General features: G+C 39.4%; 1 protein-coding gene across 1 annotated transcript; it reads right to left on the bottom strand.

Moving 5' to 3' along the window:
- Positions 1–282: 282 nt before the first annotated feature.
- On the bottom strand, positions 283–11,665 carry aif1l (allograft inflammatory factor 1-like). The gene is made up of 6 exons (XM_034897280.1): positions 11,485–11,665; positions 11,237–11,298; positions 9,098–9,164; positions 6,496–6,537; positions 5,352–5,514; positions 283–1,862 (listed from the first exon to the last, which is right to left on the bottom strand). The coding sequence occupies exons 1-6, from the start codon at positions 11,501–11,503 to the stop codon at positions 1,775–1,777; spliced, it is 441 nt and encodes a 146-aa protein (XP_034753171.1). The 5' UTR covers positions 11,504–11,665; the 3' UTR covers positions 283–1,774.
- Positions 11,666–17,240: the final 5,575 nt, after the last annotated feature.

Consider the following 17,240-nt stretch of genomic DNA (forward strand, 5'->3'; position numbering starts at 1 on the left):
ACTTCCCCTAGCTTGATGGACAGCCAATCGTGAAGACTGTGGAGTTGTTTGTTAGCCACTCAGCTTTCACATTAGGTGATGTCACTATATCTCCCTCTTAATGTAGCATGTCATCTCCTGCATGAAACATAATAGTGGAAATTTGTTCTGAACAAACACTGATGTTTACTAGTAAAATAAAAACATTCCTATTTGCTTTATAATATGCCATTTTACACCCAAATTCAAAATTAGTTGCATGTTTAAAAGAGATCTCCATTATAGCAATAAACATTTAAAAACTTAACAGGCAAGTGTAAGAATTATTTTTAATTCCTTTGGTGTCTGCAAACAATGTGCATCTTAACAACATTAAAAGATGTAATATAACTATCAGACTAAAAAAAATAACAGTTTAACATGTGTTAAGTGGGTTAAAAATACGAGTGCCAAATTCACAATGAGTAGCGTGAGTTACAGGAACACGGAGGCACAAATTACAGAATTCACAGGACAATGAACGCTTCAACAGAGAGGGAGATGATGTAAAGAAACGCAAGGGAGAAAACTGAATCCAACACAAACTATTAACACATTAATGAAATATATGGTAACCTGAACAGTCAAATCACCCAACAAACAAGTTAAACGCTTGCTGTGACATAAACAAGTCATGGTAAGAAAAGGGGAAAAAAACAACATTTAAAAAAAATCCACCACTCGTGAACATCACTCACTCAGAATGTATTGGAAACGCCATATCAATAAAATTCAACAAACATCACCAAAACTGACATAACAAAGAACATTATTTCCCATTTTCCTGTAATTAGTAAGCTAAGAGGAACTGAACACTTCTGTGCACTTCCTTTGTTAATCTGTGTTTTGGCTCTACAGTATCTGCATGTTGAGGCACTTGGAAAGGATATGATTGTACTGTGTGTAGTATATTATGTACATTTGTTATGCTTGTGTGCCTGTAAATCACACTCCTTCCAAAATTAACATGTGCTTCACCTTACAGATCTAAAAACAGAGTTGCTGTTCTTTAAGCCACATACTGAAACTGAAAGTCCCACGGTCAACATGATCTATTCTTCTGTCAACTAGTGAGGGAATGTAACAAACACAGCAAAGAAGTCATCTACAAAAAATGTTTTTCAGACAATGAAGCGGCCATGACAACCTAGTTACTGACTCCAGATCAGTGTTCCAGCTCAAAAGGCTCTGACCAAGAGGAAATAGGGCGGGCCTGTTATCTCTGGCACCTGATCTAAAGCGAGACGCTGACTAAGATAAGCCTGGCAGGAATCCATCCAAGACCACTGAGGACAGTGCAAAAAATGAGTTGAGAAAAATGCTTCTTTTCTCCTTATGCCTCTCCAAAAGCGTTCTACTATTGCAACGTTAAAATGAACGAGTCTCAAAACTGAAACGAAGAAACAAGGAAGGAAAAACAACCTCTGGGGAATTTGGAGTCTTCCCTTAAAAAAATTGAGTAAATTAACCATGAAATGCTTACTACAAAAAGTAATTTATCAAGCAGATTACAACTACCAATGCTACATTTCAATTAAAAGGAAAAACGATGAATAATGATATTCACAGTCAAACATCATTTAGTGAGTTGTGGGCTCAGTCTTCCAAATGACACCTTGCACACGCACCGTATATTACAAAATTACATCCTCAATCACTGGTCCCACACTAATACAACACTCCTCACGTTAAGAGACGACTCAATTTCACGCAACCACCTCTTCTTCACTCGCAGTCCAGAGGCTGACATCTTCAGTTAAGGCAGGCTAGCAATGTCCCGCTTAGGGGGGGGTCCGTCTGGTTTGCAGGGAGTGCCGTTGGCTTTGTCCTCAAATACCAAGACTCTGCAAAGGGAGGCAGGGAAAAAAAAGAGAGAGAGAGAGAGAAAAAGAGAGAGAGAGAGAGAGAGAGAGAGAATCATGAAATAGCAAAACAAAGCCGAATTCATTTGGTTTAATAACAAACATTTCACTGGATTTTTTAGGCCAAAAATCAATATTTGCTCTCTGGTGGACTGTAATGGTGACTGTCTAAATGACCTCAAACATATGCTGTTTATTTTGCATTACTTTGAATCAATGCATTCAGATTTAGTAGCATAACCATTATTTTTGACAACTGCTTCACATCTGTGTTGCATGAAGTCGACCAACTTCTGGCACCTGTGAACAGGTTGTTGTCAACAGAACTGATCACTGGTTGAGTCTTTGCCATTTTGGCTCTTCTTCGATCCATTAGAATGGTAGTTGACAGTTTTCCCCCCACGTCGTTCAGGCTTTGGATGCCATTTCAAGGCATTTGAAATCATTTCGGCTGAGCAGCCTATCATTTTCTGCACTTCTTTATGTTTTCTCCTCTCCAATCAACTTTTGAATCAAAGTCCGCTGTTCCTCAGAGCAATGTCTGGAACAAGCCATTTTGCTTTGTGAAATGCACTTTAACCAGCATGCAGAACATTTGCTTCCTTCCTTCCCTAAAGATGGACCATAATTACCACCTGTTTCTTCCCAGAATCAATCATCTCCCTAATTAAACACAACACTGCTATTATTTTGAACATGCACCTTTCAATTTCAGATTCAATTACACTGAATGAGCAGCATGTATGTCATGACTGTTGGGTCTGTTGGTTTTCTATGACTCTACAACACTTACTAGTAAATTATTTGCTGTGGAGAAATATCACTTCTACCAAAAAAATATGATTTGAGGTTAGTGATGTCGGACTGCTATTATTTTGAACACGACTGTATGTGCTAAAATAAACACAATTACTGATATATCTAGTATTTATAGTATAAGATATTCCACTATGCAGTTCACAGCAAATACAAATGTGTTTTGATTGTGATGAACACGACCATGCATGAGCCCTTGAAACCTGGGCTTAATGATCTGTGAAACAATCTGTGTCACATCATAACCAATTACTGTATATCACCCTGTGTGACTACAACACACCAAGTTGTAGCAGTTAATAGGCATTGCATTTGCTGTTGTATGTGTGTGTTTGCATTTAATTTAATGCTGCAACTAATGTTTATTTAATTTTATCAATTCCTTTACAGTTGTTTTTAAAATTACTATTAACAGACTAATCATTTGGTCTATAAAATGTCGTAAAAATATAAATATTATGTTATAATTTTCTAAAGCCTAAGATAACATCTTCAAATGTCTTGTTCTGTGTAAACAGTCCCAAACCCCCAACATATAGATTTAATATCCCAGAGGAGAAAGAAAAGCAGCAACTTTTCTGAGGTTAAGAAACTGGAACAACGTAATTTTTGGTATTTCTGCTTAAGAAAGGCATAAAGAAAGTCAAATGAAAATAAAGAAGACAGAAGGTGGTAATTAAAGAGGCTAAAAGAGGTGAACAAGAAAAGTATAAACAATACAAGCAGGATGTGTAAGTGAGGAAGGGATTATCAGCTCCTGGAGGACACAGAGAGCCACACTTACAGTTGGGTATGAGCTGGCTGAGTGGTAAGTGAAAGGAATGAAGGGGAACCACAAAACGGGATCGAGGGGAATAGTGGTTTTGACTGTACACAGTAGAGTGAGCGATTTGACAGGAGCTATTCGGAGGGAATGCCTGTCTTTAATTTCCTTTTTTGGTTAACTCCGCAAAGCTCCACTAAGCTCATAAGGAGCCATGATCCCCCCGACAAAACTGGCACTCAGCAACTCTTTTTTTCTTCACACTACGGATATCTGCCATCCAAAGATGCATGAAGTCAGTCAGCTCGCCCCTGACAGTCATCAGTCACCTACAGATTCAATGACGAACCCAACAAGTCAAATGACCCGTTTTTGTCGTTGAACATGTGAATTCAAAGTTTTGTGAATATGTCTCCATTATAATGGATGAGTATGTATAAGCGTGTTTTTGGGCATATGACCATGATAGGCTAATCTGCTCTAATGTAGATGGAACAGCTCAGTGGATAAAAAGGGACCTGCTGATCTAATCTTGTTGTACATACCATAGCTACTCGTTACGCACCAGATACCCAATTCATCTGTACATAGAGGGAAATATGCATATGCACTTAAAGTGATAGTAAGTCAGTAGGTAGGACCGCTCTCTTCATCTTCATTTATGGAAAAAAGTGAAATTTATGTTTGGTATAAATCAAGAAATTTTTTTTGTCAGTAGGAATTGCAGCTTACTTGTCTTAAATATAAAATCTGTAAAGCTCATCTGTCATTCAAAAATATTGGTCAAACTAATCAGTGACCAGTGACCAGCATCCTTGTGCACTTGTGTATTGCACTGGTGACTTTATTCAAAGAGCTAACACAAATTGTGCCCAATTGTGGAGCCTGACCTCAATCATTTTCCTCTGATTGTAACTACATCAATTGTTGTCGTGCCAAATGCTTTGAATAACACTATTCTAGACCTCATTGCACCCTCAACTTCTCCCTCCCTCCTCCTCTCTCTTTAGCGACAAAAACAGCAGCACACAAGAGAGACTTTGTAGACATTTGCAGTAATCAGAGTGGGCAGCAGTAGTAAGCAACAGCAAGATTCTCTATATGTAGGTGGATAAACCTACACCATGTGACTAATGTTTCCTGTCTCAATGAGAACAAGGAATGTGCATATGAATATTACACACACTATAAAATGTAATGGGATTGATTATGGGATACACTTTCGAAAAATAGTTGAGGGCAAAGGAGGAAAAGTTATGCATTTTCTCAACTTGGTGTTTTTGGGATTATGAGGATTTGTCTACCAACGGGCCCAGCCAGCTAAATCGAGCAGAGCTGACATGCAGCAGCCAATACACGCTTTCTCCTGCAGTCTGACCCACTGCAAGGCTGCTTTAAAGGGCTTACATTGGCTACACTCACCTGTTTTAGAATAGCAGGAAGTTATGTCACCGGCTTATCCACCAGGGACTATTGTTAAAAAAGAATAAATAAATAAATAGATAATATTGTAAAGCCGTTTTTTGTTGACAGTCTGTTGTGTTTGGGTGTTTTTGTCAGTCCTGCGTGACTGTCAGTGGTTAATCAGCCTATAATCAGTTACCTAAGCACATGATCCCAGCTGGGGATAAGGATAGGTTGACTATGGATAGGCAAGACAGCTGGGTTTTGTTGCCATGGAGATTAACAACTAATGCAGCATGTGGATAGTGACATCATCGCGAGTCATCCCAGAACCGCCTGCTGAAGGATGAAACAATTGGCTGACACAGCACACGATTCACATCCTCCCTCTCAATCAGGAGAACAGATGATACACAACTAACTCTGTACATATGCAAAAACAGGTTTAAACAAAGTCTTTTCACACATATGCACAGAGGTTTACTTACAGTTTGAGCACAGCTGAACGCTTGCCCAGCATCATCTTGACAAAGTCCCTGTAGTTGATGGTGTTGCTGCTGCCGCCGGTTACCTCAACAATCATTTTCTTTAACTCCAAGTGGGTCTTGGGCACCCCCAGCTTCTCCATCATCCGCTTTAGACCCATGAGATCTGAGAGAAACGTAAATGGCCTGTATTTATATAGTGCTTTTACTTAGTACACGAACAATTCACCATTCACACAAATTCACAAACTGTGGCCGAGGCTGCCGTACAAGGTGCCACCTGCTCATCAGATAAACACTCACACACATAAACACAATTGACAAATCAGATTTGTGCTTGGATCAGAGAATATTTAATATTTAAGAAAAGATGAGATGGTCAGTAAACTTGAACACTGTCTAAATGAATTGCATATTAAAGAGTCACTCCAACAATTCTTCACATATTCATTTTAGTAATCACAAGGGCCACTACTATTCTACTGTATAATGTCTTATGTGGCTCTTGAGGGAGATTTTCAAAGTCTAAAACGAAAACTTGGATGAGTCATGTGAGCACACATTTCTTAACAGAAACCCTGCATTACATACTAGAGGTGTGGGGTTTGAAAAGATGGGAGCAGTTTGTAGGGGAATACCATTAGCTTTTAAAAAGGTAAAGGTTGGGTTATAAAACCAAGAATTGGACAATTCAAATACTAATAAAAGAACTAGCTGAAGATAAGGGATTCCTAGTCCTTTGAAGTCAGCCTCTGGACAGCCCAGATATCTGTACCAAGTTGCAAGGCAAACAGACCGGACCATAGCAGTGGACAACGCATCTGACATTGCCATCTGTTGGTTTTTTAAGCCACTAATGTGGCTGAAATGACAAAAAGGACAATTAGCAGCTTCTTTTAGGATCTGCAGTCAGACGTTTGCTGTCTGACTCCCATGCCAAAGTTCCCCTCACATCGGCTTACATTATGGTCTCACTTTACGTACAGGACACAAACATGACACGTGAGCCTGTTCAAGCCCTGTGCTCACACTGGTCAGACAATACACACTCAGTATTAATTACCGCTCCCTCATGTTGACACTGCACATGGGTCAGCTGTTGTTATCCGGGGTGCAGCAGTGTTTTAGTGCTTCTACTATTACTCACCAATTTCTCCTTGGTCGTTCAGGTCAAACTCAGCATATTTATCTGAAAAAAACAAACACACACAGACACACACACAAACACACACACACACACACACAGATGATATTATCACTAACAGCTCACACACACCACATCCCCTACATTTGAAATAACAACAAACCCCAGCTGACATCTAACATGTCAGCAAAACTGTAAACCCACACACTCTGTCCATTGAGCTCAATGTCTTACACTCTGATGACAAAAAGACAGACATAAACAGATGATAATGACAGGTGTGTTTTGAGTTTGTGTGTGTGTGTGTGTGTTTTGAATGTCTGTCAGTATAAAGCAGGCAAAGGGCAGCTGAGTATGTATAAGCGAGACAGATTAAAGCGAGAGGGTCAGGAAGTTTAAAGAGAACTTAAAGTTCAAACGCAGCAATCAGGAAGTAAAACGAAGAAACTTAGTCTGAAATTCGTGAAGCTTGTATGAAGAGATTTCCCCCCCAATCACTCGCTCAAATAAAATCTGGTCCTTCTGGCCCGACATCATGCAGAAATAAACACTGGTGTGTGCCAAACAGATAACCCACTTATCAACTTTATAGCTACTTAGTTTTTCAGCTGTTGGATCAGCTGCGCTAACACTCCCTGTTATTGCGTTTGTCCTTAATCCTGACAAGTATGCACTATAATGCATAAAGTTTGCAGTTTGGGTGATTTATCTACGCATAATTTTGTAGGTTGGGCGGTGCAGATGAGGCCAAGTGGGTGCAACTGACCGGCGCATCACTAATGAGCACATTCAGGAGGACTCACTGCAAAGCAGCATTCTTAATAACCTCTCGTCTGTTTCTCCTCTAGCTGAAGGGTCTGTGCACAATGACTGAAGTAAGGACGGGGTGATGTGACTGATAGATGAAAGTAAACTCTGGGGCTTCTCGACTGATGGTTTAAATCATCAACCTTTAGGCAGCCCTCGTAATCAGGACCTACTGCATTCTCATAATTCTCATTATTAACATGCTACTGAAGTGGCAGCTGCCATGAAAAACCAAAAGAAGACATTTTCCAGCTTCTTCTTGAATCCCACCATACTCTTTGTTCAGAAGACCACTTTAGTTAAATTACACCTGCTATTTCTGTTCCACACTGGAAGCTCTGTCTGTGTGTATGTGTTCGGGGAGAGAGGACTGTTAACTGTGTGAACCCATGTGGAATGGGACAGGACAATGCTACTCTGTTCGTAAACTCGGAGAGGGGGGCCTCCGCAAATTCATGAATGTGTGTGTGTGTATGAACACACACACACACACACACACACACACACACACACACACACACACACACACACACACACACACACACACACACACACACACACACACACACACACACACACACACACACACACACACACACACACACACACACACACACACACACACGAGAGGGCCACTTGTCGTAGAGCAGCCTGTTGATCATCTGCAGCCACAGAAAATGGCTCATCTGAACAAAACTCAAGTCTTTAGTGTATCCTCCTTCCTGACCTACATTCATTTAGTAACGGATGTGACAAAATGGGAGTGCCATCAGCTTATAAACCAGCCATTTTCTGCCATAATTTGATTTTTTTGCTCGTCTTCGAGGTTCATAAAGAGGTCTTTGATTTACCTTCTTTTATTCTAATAAATAAAAGAAGGTAATACAATTCTAATATTCTAATTATTTTTTTAAACTGGATTTCCGCTTCCTAAACCAATTTTACTGAAATGGTCCATTTTCTTTTAAGCAATGAGTTCTATACTATGCCGTCAACACTGATTTTGCCAACATATAGAAATAAATATTTCACATGGGCTAACATGCTCTCTCACTTCAACCCTTCCAACGATCCAAAAAAATCAATACTTCAAAAAAGTCATGTAAATATGAAAGAAGGGCACTGATGGGATTTGGTTGGTTGTTTAAAGCAATGCGTTTAGATGCTGACCTCTGGGTCAGTGGGTCAGTATGGAAACAGAAGGGAAAGATAGAAAGAAAGAAAACCGCAATCCTCTCAGGACCTGGGTGTCGGGTCCTCTTTCTGTTTATATATTACTGCTCCATTTCCTGCAGCAGGCATAGATTCTAAGTAGGACATTGGAGCATGTTTCTCATTTCAATACATACGGCATGTCTATTCTAATAAAGAGTCTTGTGTTACTCTGTCTGGATTATTGTGGATGAAATATGCACATTGTAAGAACAAAAACAAAATACATGCACCCAGAGCATACATGTGAGATATTTTGTTCCCATAATTAGCTCCTAATAGCAGTGGTTTTGTTTTTCTCCCAGGAGCTATAAGCCAAGCAAAGTTCTGAAGATTGTAACAACAGGCAGAGGACCGCCCCAGCACATTCCTCCAAGGCCACCGAGGACTTGGCCTTGCAAACATCTCTGAAATCTCAACAGTCTGTCTTTGCCACAGAGAAAAACGCTGAAGACTTATGTATGTGTGCAGACTGCCAACAAACAAACACACACAGAGGCTAAGACAAAAGCCAGAAGAAAAGGAACACACCCTCAAAAAGACAACCACATACTGAAACTACAGAGGGGCGACTGGATTTGCTTACTTTTGAGACCTTCCAATTTGTCAGCCAGGTCCTCTTCATCCCTGTATTTCTGGTCTTCCAGGTATTCCTGCGAAAGAGGAAGATGGGTGAATAAACTGACCAGAAACACAAGCTCGACTGAAACTGCTTAAATCAGTTTTGAGCCCATTTTGAAACTTTCCTGACAAAGTTACAGCTGTGTTACAAATAGGGCTGGGTATCAAATAATGTTAAATAATGGTTCAATACCAGTATGGATACCAATACCAATACTGGGACTTCGATACAGGTTCTGAAATGACACTTATGTCGATGCCAATTTTATAAAACAAAAAGAAATGACATGACACAAAACGTATTTATTTTTCCGCTCCTACTTTGTGTGCGTAACGTAGAGTTTTTCCTGCCTGCCTCTACGACTTGTAACGTTAGACAGCCAATCATTTCTGTCGGTGGCTAAAAAGTATTGAATTTGCTACCAAGCCATAGTTACACAACACACAATCAAGGAGGAAGGAAACCCACGCACAATTTAGAGCATTAATCTGATTGTGTTCTGTCAAATGTGTCAAAAACTTCACACTTGAGAATGATGACTCACAAACTTAAGATGTTCTTCCCCCTGCATTGTCAGTACTGATCACTGTGCTCACTAAGTGGAACACCTCACAAGGGTGCTAAGGAAAGAGCCTGAAGGGAGCTATTCTAATGAAATTATAATGACGCAATCTGCCATGTGGGAGTCAGCTTCCATCTACGAGGAGAGGAGAGGAGAGGAGAGGAGAGGAGAGGACAGGAGAGGAGAGGAGAGGGAGAGATTGTTCTCTGCATTGACCTGTGTCTGTGTCTCTGACACGCTTGTAATTAAGGGTGAAGAGGATAAACAACACAACTGGATGTTTATCAGGCCTGCCCCACTGCACTGAATCACTGCAACCCCACACACAGTATTTATTTTAAGTATGCAGGTATATTTGAACACGTGCATTAACAGTATTACTAGATTTACCTCAATAAAGAATGTTTCACAACAGGTCCTTTACAGTTTACTGTAGCTCCTCTAGCTGAAGGTTCAGATTTTGTATTTAGGGTGGCACCTGGCGTGTTTATTCATTAAGTAATTATCAGCAAACTGTTTTGCTTAATTGTTTTCTCAATACAATTACATGTCACGTTGTCATAATTTTACTCACAGCCCAAGCTGACATCTTAAAATGATTGGTTTTGTCCGATCAACAGTCCACAGTCCCACGATACTAGGTTTTAGGGTATAGAAAATAATTTTAAAAAGTACCATGTTCACGTCAGAGAAGATGAAATTAGTGAATTTGAGAATTATTTCCTTTAAAAAAATTGCTTATTAATTGTGCATCAGTGACTAACTGTTTTTTTTTTTTAGATTAGATTCTTTTCTTTTTACATATCAGGGTCAGGATTAACATTTTTAAAGTGACCATATTGTAATGGATGTCAGTGTCCTTAAACCTAGGGTTTAATCACAGAACACCTATTTTTTAGACCTAGCCGCTTAAAAAATAAAGGGTCATTTTTCTAATGAACCAAAAATACATAAATCTCTGAGATAAAGGAACAGGGAGCGTTTGCAACTGTGTGGACAGTAATGTGCCAGGCGCTCCTGGCTGTCCTGACCTGGTTTTCAGCCAGAGTAAAAGGAGGGAAACAGAGATTACCCAGACGTCTCGTTAATCTGTGGGAACTACGGCGGAGTTATCAGACGAAGCGAGGCCTGGTCTGAGACAAAAGACAAAGAGCTCATTCAGACACCTGTTCCCCTTCCAAACACCAATGTTAGATGAGCCACGAAACTAAATGCGTTTCACCTGGGACCAACAGATCAATACGATCGGGTCTGAAGGGGAATACTGCGCGTGACAACATGCACCCATTCAACAAGTGCCGCGTGGGGGTTTATCAATAAAATGCCCCAACAGCATCGCTATTAAGTCCAATGCGTGTGGCGTTTGCGGGATTCGGTTTAAAACAGCAGCATTGAGACTGTACACTCTAACTGCCTTGAATCATCAAGGTGGCCGCGCGCTCAGAAACGAGGCCAATGCCGAGTCAAGTGTGTGCGTGCTCATGAAATTCCCTTGAGGTGCCGTTAGGCACGCTGAGGGCACATAAAAAGAACATGCGTACCTTGTTTATTTCTTCCAATTTTGACCTTTGCTGCTCCTTTAACAGTCCAAAGGTTTTCCCTCCTGTAAAAAAAAGAATCACGTTATTTGAATAACAAGCTCGTTCACACCACCAGAGGCGTAGGTTGGACGGTGGTCGGCGGGGTCGGCCTGCTGATGCTCTGTTGTAAAGACACAAAGCTAAAGACATAAGCAGATGTTTGACAAAATAGGGAATCAAATGCGGTCGGCTGTCGTATTATTTATTACCTTGTACATTTGAAGGCATCCCGGAATAGCTCTGTGGCGTATAAATCCAGAAAATGATAAATATCCGAGCCAGAAGGCTACCGCGACTGTCCGCCGGGGCGATACTTCTATTCTCCGTTAGAGCTTAGGCCAATGTGGGCCACAATTGGCACCGGTATCAAGACGGACGCAATTAGAGAAAGGACATCCGGTCAATCTTTTCAAAATAAACGATTGACCCTTTCGCACAAATAACATCAAAATCAGCTTTGTTGAAAGCTTCTTTTTGTTCTGGTTCCATGAGGTGGAACAGCCTATGTGACGTTGACACAAATAAGACTGCAACTAATAATTATTTGAATTCAGAATTCACAATTAAATACTAAATAAAAACGACAATGAAATATAGCCCTTTGAAGTTTTCCAGAGCTCATGTTGAGGTCTTCAATCTTCAGGTCTCCTTTCTTTGTCCGGCCAACAGTCTCAAACACATGAAGCTGAATGGATTTGTTTGTTGTAGTTTGCTATGATGTTGTATTGGTTTTAACTTTACATTGTTAAATTTGATGTCCCATGTTGTCTGAAAGTCTTTTGATATATTGAATATTTATATATTTGAATAACTATATGTACATGTTTGAAATCAGTGCTATCACTTTAACATGTCCCTTGGATTGATGTGTTTTGTAAATCCATAAATAAATCAAATCCCATCAAATGATGACAATGAAAAATTTGGATTGAACTTCCAGCAAATATTTTAGTCTCAAGCTGTTTTTGTTGATGCCACTTCCGGTTGAACAACCTGATGTGATGCAAACATACCACAGTTTATTTTTTGTTTTTTTCTGAAGTATTCTGGGTCCTCACATGGCATTGCAATGTTTTTGAGCACCACAGTGTTATGACGTTTCATTTTTCAGAAAGCGTCTTGCTGCTGTTTTAGCCAGAGCTCCCTTGGATTTGTTTATGTCACTGGGACTTATCTGGTTAAATAAAGGTGTATTAAAAAATACACATAGGAGAACTAGCCTGCCACAATGTACAAAAACAATTGAATTAATGTGATTTTCCGATGGTAAAACATGATGCTATTATTCTGAAGGCGGAAACATCTTGATTCCGGTATCATCGATACACCGTCCTCATCCGTGAATGATGCTCTTGGAGTAATCTGGGATTTACTCACGCTCACCATCGTGCGGCGGATGCGGAAGCTGCACCTACAGGGTGGGATTCACACAATACAAACCTTTAATATAAAGAAATGACACCCAAATATTATTTAACATCCTGCTTCAGTTGTAAAATTAATCTTGTAATACTTTTAATGTGCTTCCATCATAATTAACAATACAATTTAAACCTTATTCATCCCGGCAAAAAAAAAAAGGAATTCACGATCATAACCTTTGACCTTTGCTAAAGATTCATTATTTAGCTTTTTTACTGTAATGTGAAAAAAAAGAACTGACCTTTTGTGTTTTCATTAAGGATTTATCTCATTCTAACATTAATGAAACAAAAACATTTGTAACATTAAAGTATTGCAGCAGCAAAAGACACAAGAAGATGCTTTCTCCATGACAACACATCATATGTTATCTTGAGATACTGCATGTCAGTCTAAATGTAACAGTTTCTCTTTTCTCAGTGCCATTGAGCAACCACTGCACACTTGATGGTTCTAATAGAAGCCCTGTTTTTAGGTTTATTGGATGTTTTTCCTGATGGGACTCTCAGCTCCAGTGTCTTCAGGTGTGTCATGCTCATTAATTGTTTAATAATGGAGACATTGTGAAAGCCTTTTAGAGTGTAACTCTTGGCTATTATGTAATATCTCTTTTCAGAAGCTTGTCGAATTCACAGTTTCAAGGCCTACGTGTCATCTGGAAACATTTGGAATTGGCAAAGTCTCACCTGATTCATCATTAGCAGTGATTAGCATGTGATCATTTAGGGGTCACATTAGAACCACACATACCCAGCTTTAAAGCAAGTGGAAAGGGTTTTCTATAAATGGCTTTGTTGCTGTGAATACTCACACAGAATGATAGGAGAGCTGAGAGCAAGGCCTTTATCAGAAATCAGCACATTTCTGAGCCTGCTACTTCAGAAATAGGACTATGCTGAAACTAAACAGACCTGGCTTTAGAAAAAATGTTGTACAATCAGAAGTCATGTCTGAATGTGGTTATGAAGACGTTTTTATTCATATGCTACATTATACTCGCCGTCAGAAATCAGACACAGAGTTTTATTTGTTGTCACTGCAGCTGCACAACAAAACACAGAATTTACATAAACAACATGTGTTTTGAGTGTTTTATGGGAAAAGATGTAAAAGACTGTTTGTTCAGTAAACAGTGCATTTTGTTTTATTATAGAAGACTTTTTTCTTTACTCTCACAACTCTGATTTACATGCAAAGGTCTACTGGTATTCCTTTAACAGCTAAAGAGCTTAGACTGCATCATATTAAATCTATGAGACTCAGCTACACAAGCTATCTACTGTTGATTTTTCACATTCATTAATTCAGTGTTAGATCATAGGGCTGCAGGCTTTAAATAAATCATGACCTTGGCAAGATCTCAGTCTGGTACTAAATTGAACCGGCTGCAAAACACTTTCAAATGATAATATGTTGCCCTCCCAGTGATTTTCAAGCTATTTCATATTTTTGTTGACGTTCAGAAATGGGTGGCATAAACACGTTGTCTCCTTGAATGTTTTGTAAAGTGCTGACAGTTTGACTGGTAGTCATTCTACTTAATCTTTAGTATTGTTTCATTATTTTCTCCACTTTAAAAAATGTGGAAATTAAACTGTATACTATATTTGTGACCAAATTTGAAAGATTTACATCGTGCCACACACATAGTCAGAAATCAAGTACAGAGAGGCGGGCTGTTTTGGGTCTTTGGCCAATTTTTGGACTTAAAGCTTTTGCCTGCCACAGTTCACGATGCGAGACAAGTTCCACAACTGGTTAGCTTCACATGCGCCTTGTTGTTGTTCTTTAAACGCCCCCAGAGATCTCCAGGTCAACAATGAACATCTGGTGGTTCAAAGTGTTAACAGAAGGTAAGTGCCATGGAGAAAGGGCTGCAGCTGCGTGAAGAGACAGCAGAGGCTGGTGCAGAGGCTATTTTGAAAACTGACTGATTGGGGTGGACAAACATTTGTGTGTGAGGAGGTGGAACATTATTGTCTGCAGTTTGGTGCCCTACAGGACAATCAGCATCTGATAGAGAGGGAGAAAGAAGGGAGAGCAGACTGCAAGTAAGCCAGTAGAAATGAGTGTGTAGGCACCTGTACAGAAGGAGATGTTAATTCAGATTCACTGGATGGAAAACGGAGGTCGTGAGTGAATTAGGTCAGGGGTTAAAAGGGTAATTGTATCCTTGGAGGGTGTCAAACCTCTTCTCAAAGTGAGGGACGCAGTCTTCGGCGAACAGGGAACAGGGAGCTGAGGTCAGAAAAGGTTTCATCAGAATCCAGAAAGTGAGAGGAAGGAGTCTGGGGGAGAAAATGAGAAGCGAATGGAAGGGGTGGGCAGTATGTATTTCACTGAATTATGATGAGGTGAGAGAAGAGCAGGGAGGGGAATGAGGACAAGACAGCACGGGATATGTCCTCAGGAAGACCAAGACAAGTCGACCAAGGGATAATTAAACAAGGCAGCAAGACAATATAGATAAGATGATGGTCTGAATTTAAGAACATAACCTAACTGTAAATTTGTTGCTAATTATTTGCAATTCTATCATAATCACTCAACAGCAGGTAAACCCTCTCCAAACTATCACAACACACGGGTTGATGGAAACTATTTGAAACAAGGCTAATGAATGGTTTTAATTTTGTGTTTTCTTTGGTAAAAAAAAAACTAAGGGTTGAACACACCACATGAGGGCAGCATTGAATCACTCCTGTAGCCTCATAGATGGATAGATAGATAGATAGAATTTCTTTCTCACTCTGCCATGTTTATACTGAGTGCAGTGCATCATTTCAAAAAGTTTTAAAAATGATAAAACATGGTCAAAAAATCCCAACAACAAAAAGTCAGTAAAATATAAATCTTGATTACTCCGGAGAACACAGAACACGGTGAAGGGAAAACATAATTGACACCAACGTAAAAATAATCATCCAAACTTTATCCTCTATGTAAGACAGATGTCTATAGGTACTCCAGTAGATAAATCCAGAAGCCTACTTGTTCAGATAAAAGTCAGAGATATTAGCATTACAAAGCTACAGTTCATTTACATTTAGGAGTATAAAGGGCAGCTAATGTTGCAATAGTCAGCTACTAGTCTCTTCAGCACATATACAGTACTTGATAGATAAAGAGACTTAACTCATTAAGTTTCCTGCTGAGCTGTTAGAAAATACAGCTAAATTCTCGCCTAGATCACGTCTAAAAATCAACATCGTCTATTATAATAGGAAAAGATTGAACAGAGTAGAACACACTTTCAGATGTTACTCTTCCTCCACTGAACATGTGTATTTAAAATGATTAGTTTAAACTTCACTTCAAGGGCCTCTATGATAATGTCTGCCCATTTATGTTTCACATCTCAAATGTTAAGCCTTTTAAAGTGTTGAAGTAAGACGTCGTGGAATTATATTTATAAGTACTTCTACCTTATAAATATCTTAAAGGCATGGCTCTCAAACTGGCTAAAGAAAAGCTGACTAGTCTAATTATGACGCAGATGTAGGGTAAACACCAGACAGATAATCAGGCTAATATTATTAATGTCACGTCATTTATAATTAACTTCATCATTTTCATTAAGTCACGAGTCACTATCAGTAAACAATACAAGAAATTAACAAATAGGCCTTGCTGTTTAATTAGATGGCAATTAACTTCCAAACAATGACTGATGCACTGCCTTAAAGTGATAATTAGTGGTACCAATGTTCATTAAGTTTATCTTTGATTGGATCATGTAATTATTTTACCGCATGAAATTATGAGAATCTAAACGATGTTGTTGTCACTTATTAAAACTGAGCCGGGAAATGTACCATCACATTTTTCGGCTGTGGTCTGTTGGGTGGCTGGTTAAGCTTTCCCAGGCGATATTCATCCTTGTGACTTCTCCACTTACACCAACGTGAGGTTGACCTTTGAGGTTTTGTGTGAAATGTTTTGACAACAATAAAATAGAGTGCTATGAAATTTGGTGGAGATATTCAAGTCCCTCCCCCTCAAGATTAATTGTAATACCATTGGTGGTCCCTTAATTCTTTCCATCCAGTCAGGTCAAAATTTCATTTCATCCAATAATTGAGTTTGTGACTAAATGGAAAACTGGCATTCCAATCAGCCTCAGCTGTACTTTGTTTTGAATGGGAATTAGCAAATGTTAGAAATGCTAACACGCTAAACTAAGATGGTAAAAATGGTTAACATTATACCTGCTAAACATCAGCCTGTCAACACATGACTCACTGAGCCACTAAGTGTAGCTGTTGACTGATCTAACTTCTTAATTCTAATCCAATCAATATATCCATTCATCCACCCATTTTCTTACTGCTTGTCCTGATAGAAGTCACAATGGCAACAGCAGAACAGCCCTGAAAACCCCATTGTGTCAGCTACTAAATAATAATCGTTTGTTGTGGTTCACATCAACATCATTTAATATGTTTACGTCTCTTCTCAGATCAGCTCATTTTTCTGCCTGTGACAGGATTTCCCAGATGTGATGTGTCTTTGTGGGTGTTCTAAACACATGATTACGGTGGAA

The sequence above is a fragment of the Etheostoma cragini genome, chromosome 16 (assembly GCF_013103735.1).
Source record: "Etheostoma cragini isolate CJK2018 chromosome 16, CSU_Ecrag_1.0, whole genome shotgun sequence".
Taxonomy (NCBI): Eukaryota; Metazoa; Chordata; class Actinopteri; order Perciformes; family Percidae; genus Etheostoma; species Etheostoma cragini.